This window comes from Ambystoma mexicanum, chromosome 4p (assembly GCF_040938575.1).
Source record: "Ambystoma mexicanum isolate Mex_15411 chromosome 4p, UKY_AmexF1_1, whole genome shotgun sequence".
Classification (NCBI taxonomy): domain Eukaryota; kingdom Metazoa; phylum Chordata; class Amphibia; order Caudata; family Ambystomatidae; genus Ambystoma; species Ambystoma mexicanum.
The window spans coordinates 144332610-144357895 of NC_090927.1; the positions used below are offsets into that span (position 1 = coordinate 144332610).

The following is a 25286-nucleotide window of genomic DNA, read 5'->3' on the forward strand; positions in this document are numbered from 1 at the left end:
TCACAGTTCTGCAAAAATCCGCTGCATCCAGGAGCACCTTACAAGCTCCGGACTCTTTTGCATGCAACTCTGCTCTGCTGAATCAAACATAGAGATCATAGGCTAGTCGTTCAGACTCTGCTGCTTGCCGTGCTCATTGTGGTCTTCCGCTAGCTTATTGTGCAAAGCCACCTTCTTCTGTAGCCATCGTAGGCAGGTTGTTCTGGCTCCTGCCCCTTCTGCCACTTAATGATGTTGTTGAGTTGCAATGCTTCCTATCAAGATTTCCTATGCCAATGGAAAATTGAATAATTTACAATAGGGTAAGAGTCCAGAAAAAGATATGCTGTGTTACAGCACAGTAACACTACCCTTTTCTTCCTCCGACACTGGAATATTGTAGGGGGTGGTGGGGGGGGGGGGAGGCGGGGGTTTTCTTCTGCAGTCTTCATTTTCCTTGCAGACATCTCACTTCCCAACAGTGGTCTATCGGCAGGATCGGTTTACGTGGTATTCTCCACCTTCTGTAGAATGTGCGGGTCACTATTTGGAGATCTGTGCCATTAGGTTCTAGACAAATACAGGCTTGAATCGACAATAACAGTGGCACTTGCTAGTCCGCCAGCAGTTTTAAGTGCGACAAACACCAATTTCACATATGCAGATTTGCCATCATGCAAACACGTTCCTTTATTTCTTGGATGAGCTGCCATGCTATAGAGGCGGTCACCCTGCGGGAATCTACCAACACGCAGCATAGACTGCATTCCTGCCTTCTTCACATGAAACAGCACAAAGTGACCTAAAGCTCATGGCGAGCAGCAATCTGGTGCCATCACCCATCTAGCAACTGCCGTCGAGGACCGACAGGTTTGGGTGCTGGGGTCACCAAGAAGGGCCGGCGGATGGGAGATATTGCTCTAAAACTTCCAGTTACAGCATCATGGTGCTTACATAAAGAGCTATTATGTGCGGAGAGGCAGAGCCGAGCAAAGAAAGTGTACTGGTCGTCTAGAGAGAACCATTTTGACCTATTGGCAATTTCATCTCGCTGACTTTGACCGCTCCATAACCAGCTTTGGTCGAACTGGGAAGTGGCGTAATGTACATGTCAGCCAGATCTGTCGACCACTGATGCCCTACCTACACACAGTGGTTACAGGTACTACCCACTCTCAACGTATTCACTGGCTAGAGCCCCGTGTTTATATTATGCAAACTTGCAGGAGATGAGCGCACTATAAAAGAACCGACCTACAATCCCGGGGTGCACCCAATGTGTATAGCGCCCCGTTGCTTCCCAGCTAGGTTGACACTTCGCAAATTCCAAATTTACAAACAGTGAAATGTTGCAGGCTTCAAAATTGCCACCCTCACTAGTCTATGGCTAGTGACTTGACTCTTGGTAAATAATACATTGTGTGCATGTGGGCAACTGACTGTATTCCTGAATTTATTTTTAAATAATACACATTTTTAGGGTTTCACCTGAACGTTTGTTTAGATCCTTCAGAACAGTGCATGCACACTGAAGGCAATGAAGGACAAGGGAACACTTACTGGAGGAATGATTGACCACATCCCTTATAACTTCCTCTCCGTGTATCAGAGATACATTGCGGGACGAAGTGGCAGGATGCATCGATGAAAGGGCAATTTCACATTCAAATCTTATTCCCAAATTCAATAGACCCAACTACTATTCTGGGAAGCATAAGCTACATGAAGATTAGTGGCACGCCCATCCTCCACCTCAATGCCCCCCCCCACCCCCCCCACCCCCCCTAAGCTGTAGAAGCTACTGGCCTGTCAAACCTGATCATTTCATTGCATACTTTTATGAGCAAAGACTACCAGGCGAAAGGTTCCATTACATATTTATGGATCTAAATGGTTCCTGCAAACAAATGTTATTGTTACTCTTATTGTACGAGTACATCATATGAAGGGGTTAAGTTACATGTGTAAAAGTTTAAATATAAACTGTATACAAAAAGGAAGGGAAAAGGGGTGTCCAACAGGGAAGGAGAATTGTAATTACTGTTTTTCTTTTTTAAATGGTGCACAGTACAAATGAGGCAAGGGGAGATAGGCGTGAGAAGAGTGTTCAAGCTTCATTTCTCCCACACATACATCTTTTGCACCATCAAAGTATGACAAATCTAATGTTACGCATCCTATTAGTTTTATATTCATATTTCATTTTACTAGGTCAGTAGATACAAAACTGATCATCGGTGTGATACAATATATGAAGTATTGCAGTAAGATACATAAAAGAGTTAGAGCAAGGTATCATGTAGTGTTACAGCCTATCACAGCACATCTCATTATAGACACTCCTTTTAAGTAGAGCACCTTACCAGACGCATAGAAGTCAGGGTCAAAAAAAGCCATGAGGAAGAAATTGAAGACCAGCAGAAGGAAGCCAGAGAAGGTGATCAGGTTTGGAGCAAGCCACGTAGGGACAATCTACAAAAGAAAAGGAAACCATTCTAATTTGTACATAAATCCCTAAGCATTACAAATTAAATGACCCTTGCAGCCTCCGAGTATTGATACTAAAGCTTACTGAAGTTGCCAACTGGTCAATTGTCCTTACTTTTCAACCCATGTCCTTTGCATTTTCAACATATTTAAAGATAGCAGGAAAAAGACAATTTATGGTCGAGTTTTTATAATCCTGTTTGGTTATAATTAATTAAGATTTTACAGCCATCCTCCCTCCCAAGTATTGCATATACATGGGCATCAACAGAGTCCCAAGCTTATATTGGACAGAAAGGCAACCATTTTGCATATGTCACACATCAGGTCAACTCACGGCGCAAACCAGGCCAGTAAGACAAAATCTACATGATCATGAGATGTGGCTAAACCAAGGTGAAATGCAGAGAGGTGACCATGCGTCAAGTCCATTACCACCTGATGAAAGCGTTTGATACCAATAGTTGCAATCCCAGTCTTCCAAGCTCCTCGGTTTGGGTTCAACTCATTAAAATCTGTTCCTTTTTAGGCTGGAGAAAACCCTATCCTGCTTCATTCTTTTGGCACATGTTCGAGAAAACTGTTCTTTGCATTGGACAATGCAAAGTCCGGGGAGATGGCCATCAGTTTCCATTGAACTTTCCACTCGAGCCATAGATTCAATGAACTCTGCTTTGGTGGATTCTGACCATAGTTCAGTGGATCACAACCCTTAATTCACCCCTTTTTGTAAAAGGTCCAAACGAGGGACTTCATCTATTATGGGACAACATTTGTTCACCTATTCCTTTTGCCACACTATCTATGGCAAGTATTTAAAAGGTTGGTTATCAAAATCTCAGTAGTAATAGTCAGACTCCTCTTATAACCTATGTTGATTACTCAGGTCAAAAGTTAATGGAGTGTTGCTATGCCCGCATTGATCTAGGAGCAAATCATGCAGAATATTCCTCCTGGAGTAGAACTTGCAGGCCAGCCTGGCATGAGCAGGTATAGTGCATCCTGGTAATGTAAATCGACCCCATCTGCTTTTAGAAATGCTCATTAGGAAAGATTAGCTTGCAGTTAGCTTAACCATTTTTAAGCAGGTACATTAATTATTCCTCCTTTCAGTCACAGGGTTGTCATCCTGTTGGACCACGAGCTACCCGGAGGAGGTAAATTAATGAATTCCTAGAACCCTTCCACTTGTCCAGAAGCAATACCGCCTAGTAGGATTAAATTGGCGTCTAAATACAGACCTACTCTGTTCCATTGACTTCCAAATCTCTGAGAAAGGCACTCCCTTCCTCTCGAATGAGTGGCAACTTTCCCCGGTTCTGATCTGGGGCACTAGTAATAGGATATGTAGCTAGGCAGAAAATAAAATCCTAAACAGGAAGCAATTAAAAACCTTCAAACTGAAGAAACAACTGCATTATCTAAATAATCCAACTCCAGAGAAGTTAAAGATGGTCATGAGAGCCAAAATGGAGTATAGCAACGCATACACAGAGCTCCTGTTTCTGCTGAAATACCACTGAAAATTCTTTGTTGGAGCCACAGCAGGATCAATACTCATAGCATATTTAAAAGCATATTTAAAAGGTAGGAACCGAAATAATAAAGTAGCTGCTCTTAAAGAAGATAACACAAACTAAAAGATAAGGACGTTGTGGACTCCTTTGCCAATGAAGCGAATCGTCAACCAAAATTCAAATCGAGGCCCACTTCAAAAAATGTTATGCATCCAACACAACATAATATACCGTCAACGAAGTACCTCCACCTAGGATGAGAGACCGCTAGCCAAGGGGACGACAGCAATCAAATTAAAAATGGATCCTGGGGACCAGACACCATGCCTTTTGATTCCTACTGTACATTCATTGATATGCTTTCTCCTAAACTACGAGTTATTTAAGAGTTAATACAGGTTACCTTCTTCTATGACATGATTCACCAAATTTTGAAACCAGGAAGAGACCCTAGTTACTCAAGGGCCATCTCGTTGATTAATGCAGAAGCAAAGAACATTGCTAGGATTATGGATCTGTAGTTCTAACACCTACTACGTAAATTGATACATAAACATTAAACCAGATTAAGGATAGGCCCTTGCTTCGCAATATGCAAAATTATCGACGTTGGTGCAAAAACAGTAAGGCCATGGGCGCAGGCTACGTTGGATGAAGAGAAGGCATTCTACAGAGTGTGATGTTCCTTCCTGGCTGCGTCACTAAGATGGCATTGATTTGATCTCAAGTTTATATCGTTAGTCTTTACCTTACATCAGTATCCTAGAGCTACAGCCTTTGTCAATGGCAGGTTGTCCCCATATTTTGTTCTAAATGCAAGCACCAAGCAAGGGTACCCGCTATCCTCCCCACCCCCTTCTGTTTATTCTATACCTCGAGCTGCTGGTTATTCGCATATGAATTAAGGGGCAAATTGAGCTTGATTCAAGACCTGCATTTGCAGATTATATTCTGGGCTGTCTAGTGGACCCACAAAACTCCCTCCATTATTAGAAGAAATTGAAGACTACTCCAGGGTATTGTGCAACAGTCATAACATTGAGAACACAGAAGCCATGCCCCTTAACAGACATTTCCTCCAATCACATTTCGACACATTTGGCCTCCTTTATAAACTTTCCAGGCATTAAATACCTGGGTATCCAAATAGCCAATGACAGTCAACACACACTAAAGGTACATTGAGAAGCAATTAAAAAAGTGGAACATGTGCTGAACAAACAGTCCCTGCGCCTCCTCTTGTGCTCGGGTCATTTAGAAACCATTAAAATATGCATATGTCCTGTGATTATATATGGCCTCACGATGTTGCCACTGACAACCAACACATTTCTTCAAGAGAGTCAATAAAATGCGCCTGCAATTTCTATGGAGAGGGCAAAAAGTAGAGGATCTTGTCCAGCAGGCTTATCCTCCCCCCACCCCCACTAGAGTAGAATTCCCCCATTTCAGGAGATAGGTGGACACGTTCTCGATCATACAAATGCTTATGCTAGTATTCAGACAGCAACCATCAAGGCTCCCCCCAGGTGAAAAGAGCAGGAAGCGGAATTGGTATCTCCATTACTAACTCGTGAATGAGCACCATTACAAATATCTGCAAGGTCCTATGCACATGGTCCCATTGTACAGGTTGGGAGGGGAGAAGGGGTAGGAGTTTAATGAGAATATAAACTCAGCAGGCAAACCGATGATCAGGCTAGAATGGGTTGATTCCGGTTTGTTATACAAAAACCTAATATGGTCCGATTCAGTGATGAACTTTCAGGAACTGCATTTGATAAACAAGCACCCATTAGTCAATAATAACGGTACCTGCAATTAGTTCACTTTGAATAGAAGATTAATCCCGATACTCAGTTAGCAGTACAGTTAAATGCAAGCACAGATTGGCTTCTAAGATTTAAGACCCTATGTGAGACTACCCAATCTCACCCAAATTCCAAGACGAGCAAACTTGCAATAAAGACTGAGTGGCCAACTTAAATAGGTCTATCTCTTGCCAACCATCTGGAGGAAGAAAAGGCATACCTAGATGGCAGCATCAACTACTCAAACAGGTTCATGATTTATAAGAGCTCTTTTTGCCCCTTTGTGATACAGAAATCGCATGCAGAGCCCTACACCTCACCCGGTTGTTCATGCAGTACTGTGCTTTATGGAAGTCCATACAGTAACTAATTCTATGTATTTGTAAGGTTCACATCCAGTTATCGATCCCGTCAATAATATGCAGAAATGCCAACCCTATGTTTTGTGGTAACAGCCCTCAAGGAAGGCTACTGGATACTTTGATTCATTTCACCTCCAGGAATATCACGCCAGACTGGGAAAACAATTTTCCCCCGGGTAGCACAAAGGAATGCATTAGGTGCTCTTATACGCCAGCTAATTTATTTCACTTGGCTTGGAACTGCCCAGGGTTAATGGACTTCTGGTCCGAGTTTTTGATGTAGTGGGGTAACTTTTGGGAGAGCAAATTGAGTTGTCTCCACTAATGGCACTACTGGGATACATGAGACATCCCAAGGCCTACCAGACGTTTGGTTGGTCCGTTACTGGTTCTGGCCAAGCGGCGAGTAGCAATGGCATGGGGAGGGAGGACCCACTCTGACGAAAAGTAGGTGGAGGAAGGACATTCTGTACCGTTATGAAATGGAATCGGAATATAGGAACTTGGTTTATGAATCTGCGAAACCTAGGGACCAATGGGATCCATACATTATTTACTCTTAAGAGAGCAGCCCAGTCCTACCAGCCCCATGGTTGATTGTGGTGAAATATGAAAATGTTTGTACTGTGGGATGTTTTTACCCATGCATCCGAGCCCTACCACAAAAACTGTGCAGTACTGGCATGGAAAACATCATGATGGCCAGAACTTCCCAGAAAATACACAGGGTAATGCATGAAGAATAGGCTGCCACCCATTTTTGCCTATGTTTTGAGCACAGAAGGGCACAGAGCCTAAAACCATTGTCAAAGGGGCAATGCTGATTGCCAAAAGCAACCCATAACTGGTGGGAATTCGTTTTCTTCAGGTCAAACATGGCTAATTTATGGGCACAAAATTATTTTACTGCAGAACTACACCAATGCCATTTGTTGAACCTGGACCATATACTTCCATGTAATATCTCTTGTTTGAAATGCTTGAATTCAAGACTGATCCAAAAAAAATTGCATGCAGTACCCGCTTTTGACTGAGGGCGGCGCTAGCGGTCTAAACTCTGACAGGGAAACTGCATGTCAGGAGTTGCAGGAGAAGCCTTTACATCAAAGACTGGGAGTTAATTAAAATCTTAACCACATGCTGTTCCCAGAAGACAATCTGATTTAATTAACAGGCCAAAGGCTGGGAAACCTCTCACCTCCAGAGATTCACACCAGGAGTTAGAATCTCACATGACCTCTTGATTGATAGAAGGCAGACTGGTAAAAAGAACCAAAAATGTACCTTCGATTCAAGCCCAAACTCCAATTTGTGTGATGTTCTGGGGCAAAACCCCGCTATTTATGTATACTACAGACTCTGTGTTTATGCTAGAGACATGGGAATTTACTGGAGTATGTATGGACAGGCCGTGTATATGTGTATAATTTTTAATGAGAAACCAATATTGCAAACCCAGTTAAAAAACGCAAAATGTTGCAGTTTCTGAATGCAAGCTCTTAGAAACATCAGAGTTTGAACAGAGTATACCTCATGTGATACGTGATGGGTGCATGTAATTTCAAACCACTGTATCTATGAAATATGTCTTTAGGTCAAATATAGATTTGTGGGCAAACTGACCAGGGGAGGATCCTCTGACCCATAAAACCTACATCATCACTCTGACTCACAGTTCCTTCCCCAATCATGGGAGAGGGGAGAATTGGGCCAATGACAAGTAGAAAGGGGCAGACTTAGCTAGGCCCAGGCACACACCCACTTTCAAAACACATAAAAAGAGACTGCTGGGACAGGTAGAGACATTCAATTCCATTTGCTGCGGAGCATGCTGACCGACGACTTCACATCCAGAGATCCTACACTTAGACTTCCAAGCTAAACAGAGACTACAGAACTTTGAACCAAGAAGGCCCACTGCAAGCAAAAGTATTTGTCAGCAGGCCCAAAAATCATTTGCAGACTATTCACAGCCAGACCCAGGTGTTGATTCTGGCCCGAAACCCTGTGCCAGAAAGATCCAGAAGCAGTGCTGTACCCAGAGAAAGCAGAGCAGTATCCAGAACCAGAGGCCAGAGATCCAGAGTGACCCAGACCGCGGTTAGCAGAACCAGAGAGCTGATCCAGATCACTGTGAAGTGCCGAGACCAGAACCGGAGTCCAGTCCAAAACCTGACCAGATCCGTGGCGAGGCCTAATTCAAAAATATATTGTGAGAGCATATCAGAACTGTGCAGAACCAATCTCTTTGTTAAAATAATCTAATCCAAACTATTTTAATCTAACCAGAACTGCCTCCTAACTGTCACCTGTCATTTTCTAGCTGCAAGCTGTAACCTGTCGCTTTGAACTTTTAAAATTTCAAATCCGAAAAACTACCTTTATTTAATCGTCCGTATCTCTGGAACCGTTTGTGCTAGGAACTTGGTTTAACTTTCCTCTGAAAGCTTAGAATCTCAGCTTTTCAACAAGCTGACTTGCTACTCCATATACATTTGCCGTAATCACGATTCTCGCACTCGCGAATTTTGCCGCGATTTGCGATTTGGCCCGATTTCTTTACTTGTAAAAAGATAGCTGCTTTTGCCTGAACTGATACATTTCGTCTGCCTCTTAAGAACCATCCCTGAATCATTGCTAGAGTGAGCCTGAACTCATATTAACTAGATACCACTCACCCTAAACCTCCTGAAGGGAATTAAAAGCATTTTCAGCATATTTCTCACTGCATTGTCATCATATTCAAAGCCTTTTGCCTGTGTTTCAAACTTCTGTAGTCTAAGCTTGCTGGGGTGAACTGAATTACATTTGATTGCATTTCTAAGAACTGTGTGCTCTCCCCTTCATTTGCTTACATTGCATAAGGGGGGGGGAGTGGATTGCCAGAGAAAAGTGATTACATTGTTTTGTTGAAATCATATTGAGTATTTTCTGTATTGCATTTTCATTCAACATTGCATCCATCTGAAACTAGGTAAAGCATTCTCTACCACCTTATTCTTCTGTTCCTATTCACAAGCGTGCTACCTCATCCTTTATACTACTCCTGGGTAATCAAATCAGTTTATTGGTAGAACATTACCCATTGTTGTTAACTGCTCATGTTCTGAAGTGTGATATTAATTATTAATTTATTATAAAGCGTGATATATATATATTGTTTACATTCTCAAATAAACCGTTTAAACTTGCAAAACAGAACTACTTCTTGGCTCAGTGGGGTTCCAAGAGAGGGGTGTTATATAGGGGTAGTCATCCAGAACTCATGAACTGGACATAAAGATATATCAATAAGGGTTTCCATTCAGTATCCCAGACTAGGCATTGACTTAGCTGTAGTGCTGGATTGAATCCTCTTACAAATTGGGGGCTCGAGCTGGACGTTTGGGTTAGATCTATCACTTGTGCAGCTTAATACAGCGTGCTAACTGACGGGATACATACATCCGGTCGGATCACCACGCTGTAAAGCACTCTTCAAAGGGACACTAAGGAAAAGGTCTGTTTTGCAAAAATAAAATATTAATTTCTGTAAGTCAGGACAGAGATCAATCTCTAGAATGACGACCTTGGTAGACATGAAAATAGCGAGAGAGCACTTCTTACATAAGCTATTTGTGAGATGTGAGTGGACTCATCAGGACCAAACGGTCTGGTTGCAGGCAATCGCGCAACAGGTCACTGAAACAGGGTCAGATATATGGAGAGACCAGGGTCCCTTACATGTGGCCCTGAGTGAACTATATATTGCCCCTAAGGCCAAGGATGAGCACAACAAGATTGCCAGGGTAGCGGCATATTTATATTTACATATGGGAGCCATGCAGGACAAATGTGCTGAAGGCCAAGATCTGGCGAGTAGGCAACTGCTGGCATTACAGAAGGCCCAATCTGATCTGGATTCTTCTGAGCAGAGGAGCCAGGAGTCAGAAAATGATAGTAGGCAGTATAATATTAAAATAAAAGAGGACATGGATATACTGCAACAGGAAAAGACAGACCAGGATACCAGAATTCTGGCTTTGCAGAAGGAGCACCAAGACAGTTTGGACTCCTTGCTGCAGAGCAGGAAAAAGCTGGAGCAACAGATCAATTTCAACAGGGCATGCACAGAGCAGGTAGCCACCCTGCAAATCCAACTAGACAGAGAGAAAGAGGAAAGCAACAAATTGATTTTGAAAGACCTGGATACCCAGGCAGAGTTTGATGAAGAACGCCAGAAAGCTGGTGCCTTTCAAAGGCAGAGGGACGACCTGGCGTCACAAATGCAGGCTCTTGGTCAGGAAAGGGATACCTTAGGCCAGGAAGTCTGCCACTTAAAAAGGAAGAAAATCACCTGGCCCTCCAGGGACTGGGTGACCTCCAAAAAGAACACCAGAACATGTTAGAGCACACCAGGAGGGTGGAGGAGGCTCTGGCAAGAAAGGAGCAGGCCAGTAGGGAAGGGAATCAGGAGGTAACCCTCCTGCAGCAAAGACTGGCCCAGTACTCCAGGACCAATCAGGAGGCACAGAGAGAAAATGAGGCTCTCTGTCAGCACAATGATAGGCTCCAGCAACAGGTAGCGATGCAGGAGAGACTGATAGAGTCAAGTAAGGCCTTAACTGAGGAACTGAAAGCGCAGGCTCTTGCATTGCAACAGGGAGCAGGGGCGGATAGAGACCAGGTTCGCTGGGAAAGGGAAACTCCTGAGTATAACCTCAGGAGCCCTAGTACCAGAGGCCTTTATCTCTCTCAGTCCCTGGACTCTGCCACCCCATGTCCCCTGGCGCACATGAGCACCGGGCCACAGGGATGGCAGATTACTATCCAGCCAAAAGCATGGGGCTCATAGGCCAGTACCTCCCAGGAATGGATGGGCGGGCATCCGGGTATGGGCACCTAAGCACAGTGCAATTTAGTGGGGAACCCCAGGAGAATAGGCCCATTAAGGGCATCCTGAAAACTTCTGCCCAGTTAGATCGGGGGGGGGGTACCCATCAAATCCTGGCAGCAAGGAGGAATCTGAAGACTCCTCTGAACGGCGCAGGACACAGGAGACCAGGTCCCCACATTCTGCCAGCCAATCCCAGGCTCGCAGAATCCGGGAAAACCTAGAAGATCAGACAGGAACCTCTGGGAGCAGTGCCTCTGAGTCAGAGGATGAATGGACCAGGGTTACCTGAACCAAAAAGGCCAATAAGGCAAAAAGGGCCTTGCTTAAGGACCCATTGAAACAGATTAAGGCAATCAGGAGTGTCATCACGCCTTATCATAAGAACGCCAAGTACTCCGTTTGGGAACACTTGGAGCTCTATGAGCAAATGGAGACTTTCCATTTGAAGGACAGCCAAAGCTGTATTCAATATGTAAAGTGGACCTTCTCACCAGAATACTCCAGTTTCTTTGCGGGGCTGGAGGACCAAAATCATTTAAGATGGTCCACCTATAAGGTGGCCATCTTGAAACATTTTTCTGTTCACAGAAATCCTCAAGAGGCTCGCAAAGCAGCCTACAATTTGCAAGGTGGGGAGGATCAGGCCCCACAGGAATTCGTGCAAGAACTGAAACGTGCCTTTGCGCAGACCACCAGAAGGGTGCGCACAGACAGCAGAGAATTTGTCAATACATTTTTCCATGCCTTGCCCAAATATATAATGACCCAGCTCGTGAGAGATTTTCATTAGAAAAGATCTTTAGACTGGGTCATTGAACAGGCTACCCGGATCTATGAGGTGCAGAAGCCCATAGAAAATAAAAGCAATACCCAGAAAAATCCCAAAACCAACAGCACCCCTGCTGCTGCCAAGGTGGCAGAGGTAAAGGTCACCCCCGTTTTGGATTTGGAGATGGGGGGGCCTAAAAACCTACCTGCACCTAATAATTCACAGCCCAGAAGGCCCTCGGGCCAGTCACAGACAGGGAGTCGAGGAGGTAGTCCCACAAATGGGGTCCCCCGCTCCCCTGACTATGTAAGTCCCCGCTATGAGGGAAACCGACCAATCCTGGGTTATGTGTGGACTCCTCCAGCCCAAGGGGGGGGGATCTGGCCAAGCACCTAACCCAGGGAACTTCCCTCCCAACTTCCCACAGGAGGGCAGAAATTCTCCAAATCCTGGGCAGAATCCGCCCAATTTCCAGCCCCAAAATCATCCATCCTTCTTTCCCCAATTCCCTGAGCCCAGACAACCTAATCCGGGAGAGGGGAGGCCAAGGGTGGAGGGGTACCAAAATCTTCCCAACCAGGGGTACTACCACAGAAGGGATAGCTACCCTTCCCGGGGTCAGCCCAGGGGAGAAAATAGAGCCCCGTATCAGCCTGAGCGGGTTTCCCAGTTAGAGCGCCAGGTCCAAAATCTGGCACGGGATCTGGGTCACATACTGAGGGCTCAACAGAACCCTCAGATGAGCATGCCACCGCAGAATGCCCCAAACTCTGGACCTGGTGCTCCAGAACAATGACGGGGGCAGCACCCCGATAACACACCGGCTCCCAGGGAGGAGGCACAAGGGGAAGGGGGGTGTAAAACCTTGGAGGAAGCTTCCTTCCCAACTTGTAAACAGCCCCTGGAAAACCAGGAACCGGAAACAAAATCTCCTGCCCCTGAAAGCCTGCCTCCCAAGGAGCAGAGGGGGGGTAGGAGAAACAAAGGACCCAAACAGACCCACTTTGTGGAGGAGGTACAGGTCTTCCAATTTGAGGGAGAGGGATCCTCAGAAGATCCTGGGAAAAGGACCTTCTCCTTCAGAGATGGGGGAACTCCTCCCAAAGAAAAATGGGTCCCAAGGGATTCCAATCCAGACTGGGGAGATGTGGAGACTGAGCTACCGCCGCCCATTATCTCATCCCAGAACCCACAATACCAAAATCCCCTGGTTCAAACCCATCCTGGTGACTGCCTCCAAAAAGGGGGGGGCGGCCCAGAACCGGAACCAGGGGAACCCACAATGGCTCTGATCTCTAGTTGCCAACCTTTTCTTTCAGATTCCCAAGACTCTCCACAGAATTCTGCCCAAATCTCTTCTCTGGCAATGTCCAAAACCAGAAAGTTAGCCCACCAGTTGTCCAAAAATGTGCATTATCTGTGCCCCCTTGAAGAGAAGGAGGGAAGATACTATGCCCCGGTACAAGTACAGGGGCAGGGTACAATTTTGGCACTGGTGGACACTGGATCCCAAGCTACCCTTCTGTCCAAAAGGGCCTTTGAGGGACTAAATGCTGGAAGGGGGGAGAATTACCGTATTCCTCTCACCTCTCTTCCTGGACAACTGCAGAACTTTGACGGGAAGGAAATTCCCGTTGAGGGGACTGCAGACTTGGACATTAAAATTGGGCGACACAAGGTGAAACACCCGGTCATAGTAGTGACCCCAGAGGGCACCCCTTGTTTACTAGGGAATGACCTCCTGAGAAGGTTGTCACCCCTAATAGATTGTGTAAACAAGGTCCTCTGGACCCAGACTAGCCGACCAATGAAATTAAAACAGAGTGTCAACCATGTTAGTTTAAACGGCACCTGCCACATGGTTGAACAAAAATCTGACCAAGTAGAATTTCACTTCCAGAACAACCAAACTCCCGACGTGACAGTAATAGCAGTAGGACAACAGACTGGTGATGGGGGGTCCTCTCTATTTCTGAAAATCAACCTTCCTTCCAGTTTAAGGTGGTATTCCACACTGGAAGGAAACACCCTGAAATTCTTTACTAATCCACAATCAGAAACTCTCACTCCTATATAGTCCAGAAAGATGTGAAATCAGCTCAGAGCCTGGCTGATATTCAGCGAATTGGAGAGCAGTTGTTCATCCCTGTTCAATTAAATGATGGGAAGGACTCTGTTCTCGCTCGAGTGTGCGTGAACAATGGTAAGAGCTTCATCAGCAAAGCCATGTTCCGCCAACTCCCAAAAGATCCAGCCATTCCCACATTCAAACTGATGGGAAATGGACCTGGAAGCACCCAATTCCAAACATCTCCTGCCAAGCAGGTATATGCTAAAAATCTCCATTGGCAACAAGAGCATAGTCCACAATTGTTGGGTCGTGCGAGACGTCACTGCCGCTTTTTACTTAGGCAGTGACATTCTCAATCGCTTTGCCATTAGTTTGGACCTAATAAACTTCAAAGCTTGGTTCCGATTAGCGGATAATCCCATGGGCTTTGATGATCCAGAAAAAGCATTTAGGTCAGCTCAATTGCTACCTTATGCAGTTGAAATTCAGATCAAAGACGAAGTCACCATCCCAGAAAGGACCCGACAATTCTCCCTGGAAGTGAAAGTTAAAAGAGGACAATATTTGCAAAACCCTGATGCTTATATACATCTAAATGCTTCTCTCCAACAGCAAGGGTTGGGGGTAAACCCAACTCCATTAGTCAACATAGAACATGACACCATTCCAATAGAGGTGGATAACAGCGACTTAAAGAGTATTACTCTAGCCGCAGGCACCATTATTGGAATGGTGGTTGATGACCGACATTTTTCCATTGATTTAGGAAATTAACAGTTAGGACCAATCCCCAAGGACTGTTTTGACAGTGACAGTGATGACAATACAACACCAGACAGGATTTTTACCCGGCATGGGGGGAACTTCCTGGTGTATACTTCCTGCCCTTATGGTAAGGAAGATGTGACTTGTGACTTCAGGAGGGATGAGGTGATTTTCCAGGTCCATGAGGGCTGCCTTTCCCACCTGAAGCCTCCAGTCCAAATCAGCACTCTGACCAGGGACTTCTCCACCCAGCTGGAGGAGGCCGCTGAGATAGCCAAACCAGAAGTCTTTCCAGGCTTCAGGCAGATGGTGGAAGAGAGAGTCAACCTAGCTGATGCCTGTGTGACTATGGAACAAAAGCAAAAGTTGAAGCAAGTTTTCTTGGATTTCCAAGATCTCTTTGCGGTAGACTCATATGACTGTGGCCGCACCGACATCCACACAACAACAATCCCCACGGACCCTGGCATGACTCCAGTGTTTGTGAAGCAATATCGCTTGCCTCTCGCATCAATGGAGTCCCTTACTGAAATAATTAAGAACCTTGAGTCCCGGGGAATAATCCGTCCAATACACAGCACCTTCAATAATCCGGTGCTGGGAATATTGAAGCCAAACGTCCATTGGAGACTCTGCGCCGACCTTAGGGAGCTCAACAAACGGGGCCATACTTCCCGATGGCCTCTGCCCTACATTGACCAAGGGGCTGGCCCAGATCCAGGGGTCACAGGTATTCACTGCAATAGACCTGACCAATGGATACTGGACCGTGCCTGTCAGTAGGGAGGACCAATACAAACTGGCTTTTACCTTTGGGGGCCAGCAGTACACATGGACACGGACTCCCTTCGGATACCTCAACTCCGGAAATGAATTCAACATTTTCCTACACAAGGCCATGCCCGACCTGGGTGCAAGGGGTAACCTGGCTTATGTAGATGATGTCCTCATCAAAAGTTCATCTGTGGAGGAACACATAGCGGAGATCTGTTATGTTCTGACCCAGTTGAGGGCCGCCGGAGCAAAACTTTCCTTTCAGAAAGCACAGTGGTGTAGAACCCGTGTTACTTTCTTGGGGCATGAGATTACTCCTCAGGGTCTCTGTCCCCAGGAAAAGAAAGTGGAAGCACTTCAGAAACTGAAAGACCCCACAACTCTACGGGAACTAAGGAGCCTCCTTGGACTGACTAATTACAGCAGAAAGTTCATTGAGGGCTACGCAGAGATCACCAGACCCCTGATTCATCTCCTGAAGGGGGGGGGTCAAGTGGGAATGGGGTCCAGAACAAGCCGAGGCGGTAAAACAACTCAAAGAAGCCTCTCACAAGCGCCTTGCCTAGCTTACCCTGTCAGAAACAAGGAGTTCTTCCTGGAGACGGTGTTCTCTAATACGTGCTTGACGGCAGTTTTATACCAAAAGCATGACAAGGTCAATAAAGTAATCTCCTATGCGAGCAAAACTTTATCCTCTGTGGAGGAAAAATTCAACGATTGTGAGAAGGCACTCCTGGCAACGGTGTGGTCATTGAAGAATTACCGCCCGTTTATCCAGGGGGAACATCATAGTGGAGACTCCACACCAGCCTCTGCAATATCTCCAAAGTGATAGAATCCGGGCCGGAAATGTGAGTAATTCCCGAATTACTTCCTGGATTCTGTCAATGCAAGGCTTTCCTGTGGAGGTCAGATATGGCCAAAACAAGAAGAGTCCCCTCGCGCAAGGTCTGGCTGACTTGCATGATTGTGTCAGAGAAAATTGTCTCGAGGACGAAAGTCTAAAAATCAAGGACAACATGGAGGCATACCTTAATTCCCCACACAAAGTCTTTGAAGAGGACAAGTGTGAGGGAATGCCCACTGTCTATGTGGATGGATGCTCTTACCATGTTGAAAACGACAGTGAGAAAGAACTGGTGGCTGGCGTAGGGAATGCATGGGTGAAGGAGTTCCCAGAACCCCCCGCTGGATACAAAATTGGTCCCTGAAGTAGTCAGGTGGCAGAATTGATGGCTGTGCATCAGGCCATCCTCACTGCTGTCCAACATCAACTCCACAAACTGGTCATAATCACAGATTCTGATTATGTACGAACGGGTTCGTGGAGCACCTGGTTAATTGGAAAACCAGAGGCATGTTATGTGCTCACAACAAACCCTTGAAACATGGGAAGTTGATCCAAAACATTGATGATCTGTCACATCGAATGGGATGACCATCTACTGGAAAAAGATCAAGGGTCATTCCAAAGTAGAGGGACCAGACAAAACTGGAAATGACTTAGCTGATCAGCTGGCCAAAACCGGGGCCATCCAAGGGGATCTAATTGAGATTGAGTCCCTGTTGGGGGAAATCCAGATCACTGCAATCACTAGGTCCCAGACAAATCCTCACAATGATCTTTCAACTGCACAATGGAGCAAGGAGACCCCTGATGCTGATTTGATTACAGCTCAGAAGGGGGATCCAATTATCGGTAAGTTTTACCAACACCTTGAGGACCCTGAGAACTTTCCCCTGACGGATACCGATTACATTGGGAAAGAGGACCTAAGAGTGTTGATGAAATGTCCAAAAATGTTCCGAATCCAAGACGGTTTGCTGGTAAGGAAATCCAAAGCTGGCCACGATCAGTGGGTGGTTCCTACCTCATTCCGAAGCCTGATGTTAAGTCACGCCCATGATGCAGCCACCGCCGGTCATAGGGGGTTTCACACAACACTGGAAATCTTGAGAGGTTGCATACTTGCCACACATGGGGCAGGACCTCGACCAATACTTGAAGGGGTGTCTTGTGTGTGCACAATTTCAGCCATCATCCCTCACACACGGTGCGCCTCTCCAATAGAGGGGGATGACACTGCCATGGTCAGATTTGCAAATTGACTTTGTAGGCCCCGTGATTCGCTCCGCTGGGGGGAATAAGTACATGTTGACTGTGACATGCTTGTTTACCAAGTGGGTGGAATGTCTCCCAGCCCCAAACTGCAAGGCAGAAACAGCAGCTGCCCTGATGATTAACCACATCTTTTCCCGTTTTGGTCTACCTCAAAGGATTGAGTCAGACAGGGGTAGCCACTTCACCAGTGAAGTAATGACAAAGATGTGGGAGATACTGGGGGTCAAAAGGAAGTTACATATTGCTTACCGGTCAGCTTCTTCTGGGGCAGTAGAGAGATATAACCGAACCATTGTGAGCATATTAAAGAAGTTTGTGGCAGATTCTGGGCCAAGTTGGGATATCCGATTACCTCCGGTCCTAATGGCTATCAGATCTACCCCTTCATCTGCAACCAAAATGTCACCATTCGAGTTGATGACTGGACGCAAGATGGTGCTTCCGCAGCATTTGCTCTACAGGACCCAAGAGCAGACACTAATAAATGCCTCCACAACTAGTATGTGGAGAATTTAAGGAAACACCTACAACATGCTTTTGCCTATGCTCAGCGGAATCTAGAAAGATCAGCTGAGAGTATGAAGACCCACTATGACCTGAAAACTTCCAGGAAGGAATATCAGGTGGGGGACCGGGTCTATTTATACAATTGCCAAAGGAACCAGGCCAAACAGCGAAAATGTTTGCCTACATGGAAGGGACCGTTTGAGATTATAGACAAGATCTCCCCTGTGGCCTACAAGATCCTCATCCCCAAAGGCGGTTTGGCAGAGGGGGAAGACAAGTGGGTCAACATCAACCAGTTGAAGTGTTGCCATCCCAGGCACACTCTGCAACAACTGGAGGAGTCCTCTGCAATCCCAGAGGGTACCGCTCCAGAGTAATTCAATTCCAACCCTAAAATATCCTACATATAACCTATCAAATTCTGTGTTTCTCAAGTTTGTGTGTTCCTGTCGCTTAATTTAAAAAAATGTGCATGTTCATATCTGTTGAGTTCTAAAATATATATGCCACCCCACTATATCAATGGTGGGGGAGAAATGTCCATGAATAGGTATTGCCGCTTTTCCTTTGTCATCCTAGGAGAAAGAAAACCTGGAGACTGGCGAAGGAGGACGATCCGGAGACCGGGAGCAGAGACCCAAGGGGCCCGGGGTACCGCCCAATATTCCCATCAGGACCGGCAAGGAGAACCGATCGATCAGTACCGGACGGAGGAAAAGATGCTGAACTGTGCCATCTACCGGAAGATGAGAACATCCCAGATCTTGCGAGCTCCATCAGTGAAACAGAATGGCCATCGCAAGAGGGGGGCTTGTGGGATGTTTTTACCCATGCATCCGAGCCCTACCACAAAAACTGTGCAGTACTGGCATGGAAAACATCATGATGGCCAGAACTTCCCAGAAAATGCACAGGGAAAAGCATGAAGAATAGGCTGCCACCCATTTTTGCCTATGTTGTGAGCACAGAAGGGCACAGAGCCTAAAACCATTGTCAAAGGGGCAATGCTGATTGCCAAAAGCAACCCATAACTGGTGGGAATTCGTTTTCTTCAGGTCAAACATGGCTAATTTATGGTCACAAAATTATTTTACCTCAGAACTACACCAATGCCATTTGTTGAACCTGGACAATATACTTCCATGTAACATCTCTTGTTTGAATGCTTGAATTCAAGACTGATCCAAAAATAATTGCATGCAGTACCCGCTTTTGACTGAGGGTGGCGCTAGCGGTCTAAACTCTGACAGGGAAACTGCATGTCAGGAGTTGCAGGAGAGGCCTTTACATCAAAGGCTGGGAGTTAATTAAAATCTTAACCACATGCTGTTCCCAGAAGACAATCTGATTTAATTAACAGGCCAAAGGCTGGGAAACCTCTCACCTCCAGAGATTCACACCAGGAGTTAGAATCTCACATGACCTCCTGATTGATAGAAGGCAGACTGGCTGGGAGCCTCCTGGAGACCACACAATAGGCTCTTGCACTTGAATAGAATATGTTGATTTTGACTGTTTCCTGTCAACAAAGGCCTGCCTGCCAGCAGAGGCATGGTCACTGACCCACCCAAGTCTTGGAGGCGGGCTCCAACACTCTGAGAACTGAATTGAAAGCAAAATATATATTTTACAGAAACACTGATAACTCTTTGTAATCAAATGACCGGAATGTATAACTTTGAGAGCCTTAATTTAAAAAATGTACCTTCGATTCAAGCCCAAACTCCAATTTGTGTGATGTTCTGGGGCAAAACCCTGCTATTTATGTATACTACAGACTCTGTGTTTAAGCTAGAGACATGGGAATTTACTGGAGTATGTATGGACAGGCCGTGTATATGTGTATAATTTTTAATGAAAAACCAATATTGCAAAACTAGTTAAAAAACGCAAAATGTTGCCGTTTCTGAATGCAAGCTCTTAGAAACATCAGAGTTTGAACAGAGTATACCTCATGTGATACGTGATGGGTGCATGTAATTTCAAACCACTGTGTATCTATGAAATATGTCTTTAGGTCAAATATAGATTTGTGGGCAAACTGACCAGGGGAGGATCCTCTGACCCATAAAACCTACAGCATCACTCTGACTCACAGTTCCTTCCCCAATCATGGGAGAGGGGAGAATTGGGCCAATGACAAGTAGAAAGGGGCAGGTTTAGCTAGGCCCAGGCACACACCCACTTTCAAAACACATAAAAAGAGACTGCTGGGACAGGTAGAGACATTCAATTCCATTTGCTGCGGAGCATGCTGACCGACTACTTCACATCCAGAGATCCTACACTTAGACTTCCAAGCTAAACAGAGACTACAGAACTTTGAACCAAGAAGGCCCACTGCAAGCAAAAGTATTTGTCAGCAGGCCCAAAAATCATTTGCAGACTATTCACAGCCGAACCCAGGTGTTGATTCTGGCCTGAAACCCTGTGCCAGAAAGATCCAGAAGCAGTGCTGTACCCAGAGAAAGCAGAGCAGTATCCAGAACCAGAGGCCAGAGATCCAGAGTGACCCAGACCGCTGTTAGCAGAACCAGAGAGCTGATCCAGATCACTGTGAAGTGCCGAGACCAGAACCGGAGTCCAGTCCAAAACCTGACCAGATCCGTGGCGAGGCCTAATTCAAAAATATATTGTGGTACCTAGCAGAACTGTGCAGAACCAATCTCTTAGTTAAAATAATCTAATCCAAACTATTTTAATCTAACCAGAACTGCCTCCTAACTGTCACCTGTCATTTTCTAGCTGCAAGCTGTAACCTGTCGCTTTGAACTTTTAAAATTTCAAATCCGAAAAACTACCTTTATTTAATCGTTCGTATCTCTGGCTGGAACCGTTTGTGCTAGGAACTTGGTTTAACTTTCCTCTGAAAGCTTAGAATCTCAGCTTTTCAACAAGCTTAGAACCGACTTGCTACTCCTTATACATTTGCCGTAATCACGATTCTCGCACTCGCGAATTTTGCCGCGATTTGCGATTTGGCCCGATTTCTTTACTTGTAAAAAGATAGCTGCTTTTGCCTGAACTGATAAATTTCGTCTGCCTCTTAAGAACCATCCCTGAATCATTGCTAGAGTGAGCCTGAACTCATTAACTAGATACCACTCACCCTGAACCTCCTGAAGGGAATTAAAAGCATTTTCAGCATATTTCTCACTGCATTGTCATCATATTCAAAGCCTTTTGCCTGTGTTTCAAACTTCTGTAGTCTAAGCTTGCTGGGGTGAACTGAATTACATTTGATTGCATTTCTAATAACTGTGTGCTCTCCCCTTCATTTGCTTACATTGCATAAGGGGGGGGGAGTGGATTGCCAGAGAAAAGTGATTACATTGTTTTGTTGAAATCATATTGAGTATTTTCTGTATTGCATTTTCATTCAACATTGCATCCATCTGAAACTAGATAAAGCATTCTCTACCACCTTATTCTTCTGTTCCTATTCCCAAGCGTGCTACCTCATCCTTTATACTACTCCTGGGTAATCAAATCAGTTTATTGGTAGAACATTACCCATTGTTGTTAACTGCTCATGTTCTGAAGTGTGATATTAATTATTAATTTATTATAAAGTGTGATATATATATCTTGTTTACATTCTCAAATAAAGCGTTTAAACTTGCAAAACAGAACTACTTCTTGGCTCAGTGGGGTCAGGGGGGTTCCAAGAGAGGGGTGTTATATAGGGGTAGTCATCCAGAACTCATGAACTGGACATAAAGATATATCAATAAGGGTTTCCATTCAGTATCCCAGACTAGGCATTGACTTAGCTGTAGTGCTGGATTGAATCCTCTTACAGTACATTGATGGGATATTGTACTGTAGTATTGGGATTAACCTGATCAGATCACGAAATTCAAAACAATTCAACAACAACAAAAAAGACTGGGAAAACCTAGACCAGCTTTCAAAAACTGGACTGTGGAACCATGTCATGTACACATCATATGACGAGTTATCTTTTTTAAAAAACATGGCTAAAACCTACAGTCACCCAAAGATTATGGCCTTTACTGTAGAACTTTTTAAATAATCATATTAGCTAAAGTACTAACACACTAATAGTTATTCAACTACCTTATGTGTGTAGGACTATTCCAATATCAATGCTCTATATGTATATTCCACTCTCTCTGTGGAGGATCAAGTAATAGCTTAAACTGTAAGCTGGTATATAGTTAGATATGAGGTACATGAAGCTGGTTACTCAATAAGGTTGCAACTGTGTATTGTGTTGCTGTTAATTATGTTTGGTATAATCTCCGATTGCTCCATTTATAGTTTCTATGCTGTTCTCTCAAAGCACGTCTCTGGTCACTTCTCCCCCTATTTCGTTACCCGTCTTCTCCACTTTATCTTCTCTTCCTCCCCCATCTATTATTAGTATGAGATGCTACATATATACACTCCATATTCTACTTCAGATAAGAGATTTATGATTTGCAAATGCATTAGCAAATAACGGGAGGTCAACCAGACATGATGACTGCTTAGCACATATCTTGCTTGATGAGCTTAATAGATGCAATTCACACGTATTTGCGTAAACACGTATTACATTACAGAGTCGGGTACTGTTATTTTTATGGACATACAACACATTAACAAGTAAGGCAAATAAAAAAAACAATGGACAAGGAAATTAGAGGCCCACGTGTAGCCAAGCGACAGTGCTGTGGGGCTTCAGGCACTGAAGATGGAAGAAATGCAGGTAATCTCAAGGAACAGGGACAAACACAAGCCACATCGCTTGAAGCAAATTATCAAAGCAAGAGGAAATGGAGCAGAAGCTGAGCCACGGAAATTGATGGTTCATTGCAAGAGCTGAGGATCACAATTTTATAAAAGAAAGAAAACAGTGATGCAAAGAATGACCACTTACAACAAGCAGCAGAAGAAAAGGTCTAAGGAATGTGGAGGTGTACTTTTGCTGAAGAAAGTCTTTTAGTTTAGGTTTAGTATCCTACAGTTAGGATCAAGGTAGACTGCACTTCTTCAGTAATTACAGCATACAACAATTAAATAGAACATGGTTGGCTCACTTGATTAATGTATATGAGGCTTTTTTGAAGAGTCCTCCATTGATAAGCCATTTACAGGCACATTAGCATATTCTGCAACTTGTGAATGTGCTCTGTGACCTTTGAATGCTCCACCTTGGAAGCTAGGCTCTAAACAAGGTTTCTTGCTGTCTATATGCAGAGTTTCTCTCTGGCCACGTATGTACAAGAGAGGCCAGCTCAAAGAAAGACATCATATTAAACTATGAAAGAAGGAAACAAACAACTAGAAGACAGGCCTTCTCTTTCTATGCTCCCACACTCTGGAACCTCCCCATCACCACCAAACTTCCAGTCGCTTCTAGATTTCAGGAAAGAGCTGAAGACCCTCCTCTTCAAAGAATGGCTCCTCCCCAACACCTAGGTCCATGAACATACTCCACACCTACCCCGAGATTAGGTGATCTGCTCCCCTCCAGTTTCCTCCCCTGGTTGCTTGTAGATCCCATGCACCTAAAATGCCCGTCCTCGCCCACCACCATTAGCTCCCGCGCTCCCTTGTATCTTGGCTTCCCCCACCGTGCCCCCCACCTTACAATTTGAGAAGGGGACAGTCCTGCTTTGTCAGATGACCCTGTGCACCATCTGTGGGTCTTGCCTGCAAAAGGAAGCTATTTGAGCCTACAACACCCAGGACTTTGCCTGCAAGTGTGGAAGCCATCTGGATCATTGATTGGCTCTGTAGTGGGCGAGAAGGACGTGGACACAGTGCACTTGTTCACTTATTTTAATTAAATATGGAAAACAGACCCAACTCTGCCTATCGCTTTGGGGTAATTCCCTGCCTCGCCAACTAAACTAAGAAGGTGCTCATCTGTCGTCATGAAGTCAATAACGGAAATGTCCTCTGTCCAAACGCATCTCTTTCTATCCCTACCACTAATAACCAATAACTAAACTGGGCCACACAAATGTCCTTATGTGACCTCCCCTTCGCCTTTTTGTCTGGTGGCTTATTATCAGGGTTTTTTCTTTTAACTATGTCCTTGCAAACACAAATGCCTCTCTTCCTCAATGGGTCTCTTTAGGGTGAACTTTGAAGAAAGACCAGCAGGTCCGATCTTTCAGTTCCTGTCACTCTTCCCAACAGGCACCATATTTTAGGCTCCAATTCACAGGACTCTTGTCCTTAATGTTTTCCACATATGCTCCCCACCTTCTTCCTTCTTTTGTATATGGTTCAAGCTTTTGATAAACTGAGGTTTCACCACTCTTGGGAACTCTAATATATCCTGTCTGTCTTGTTTCGCTCGACACGGTTATCACACATTGTGCCTCATCACTCTTTAATAAAAGGGGAAGTGGTCTCAGGAAATGTATTTATCCAATGGAAAGGGCATGTATTTTTTAGCATGTCAATCAATCAGAATTTATTTTCCAATGCATCTTACCTTCGGTTTTCTGACATTTACACATGAGAAACTCAAAGGTGGGAAACCGCTACCTTGGGATAATCTAAACCGTTGACCCTTTCCCCTTAGTTCAAGTGCCATCGGGGCAGTAAATGAGATCTATCGCCCCTCAAGCTGACATCATTAGACCCTTACGTCTAATGTCATAACGCCAGTGCACGTCTCATTCGACTGAGCCTCTGTGCGTCTATTGACGTGTATCCATGGAAATATCAAGATGCCTTTTCGTCGATAAGTATCGACAAACCCTTTGTGATCAGACGACAGTTCAGTTTCTGCTGCCTTGGTGTCCGTCTATTTCGTTACAATCCTCCACAACCTAATTTTGCTCGGTTCAGCTACACAACAACTACAACGAATGAAACTGAAAAAGGTACCTACACTAGCACAAATTAATTTACTTTGTAAGCGCTGTCAATTTAAAAAATTTGATAATTGACAAATGTTTTTACTAAACCATATTTAAATTCTATATTCAGATCAGTTAATTTTTCCATCTGCCAATGAGAACTTTCCAACATTGGGCCCATTCCGGTTGTAGTTGCAATACGGGTTTATAATGTGTCTTCTCCTCATTTTGTTTTACATGGCATTTTAAAATAAAACCTCAATTCATTACTTGACCCAAATTACAATCTCTTATTTTTTTCCCCACAGTTGACTTTCTACTTCTTCAATCCTCAATTATTATGGCATTCATTCAGCCATAACTGTACGAGCTGGAGTATACAGAAGAGGAAATGGTTGAGAGAGAAGGTAGCCGAAGGATGG

The 25286-nt window shown here is 44.7% G+C and overlaps 1 protein-coding gene across 1 annotated transcript in view; it reads right to left on the bottom strand.

Moving 5' to 3' along the window:
• SELENOI (selenoprotein I) overlaps positions 1-25286 on the bottom strand; it is a 330991-nt gene that overhangs the window by 134268 nt on the left and 171437 nt on the right. Inside the window, exon 3 of the mRNA XM_069605591.1 lies at positions 2343-2451. Coding sequence (XP_069461692.1) covers positions 2343-2451 — 109 coding nt within the window. The remainder of the gene's footprint in view (positions 1-2342; positions 2452-25286) is intronic.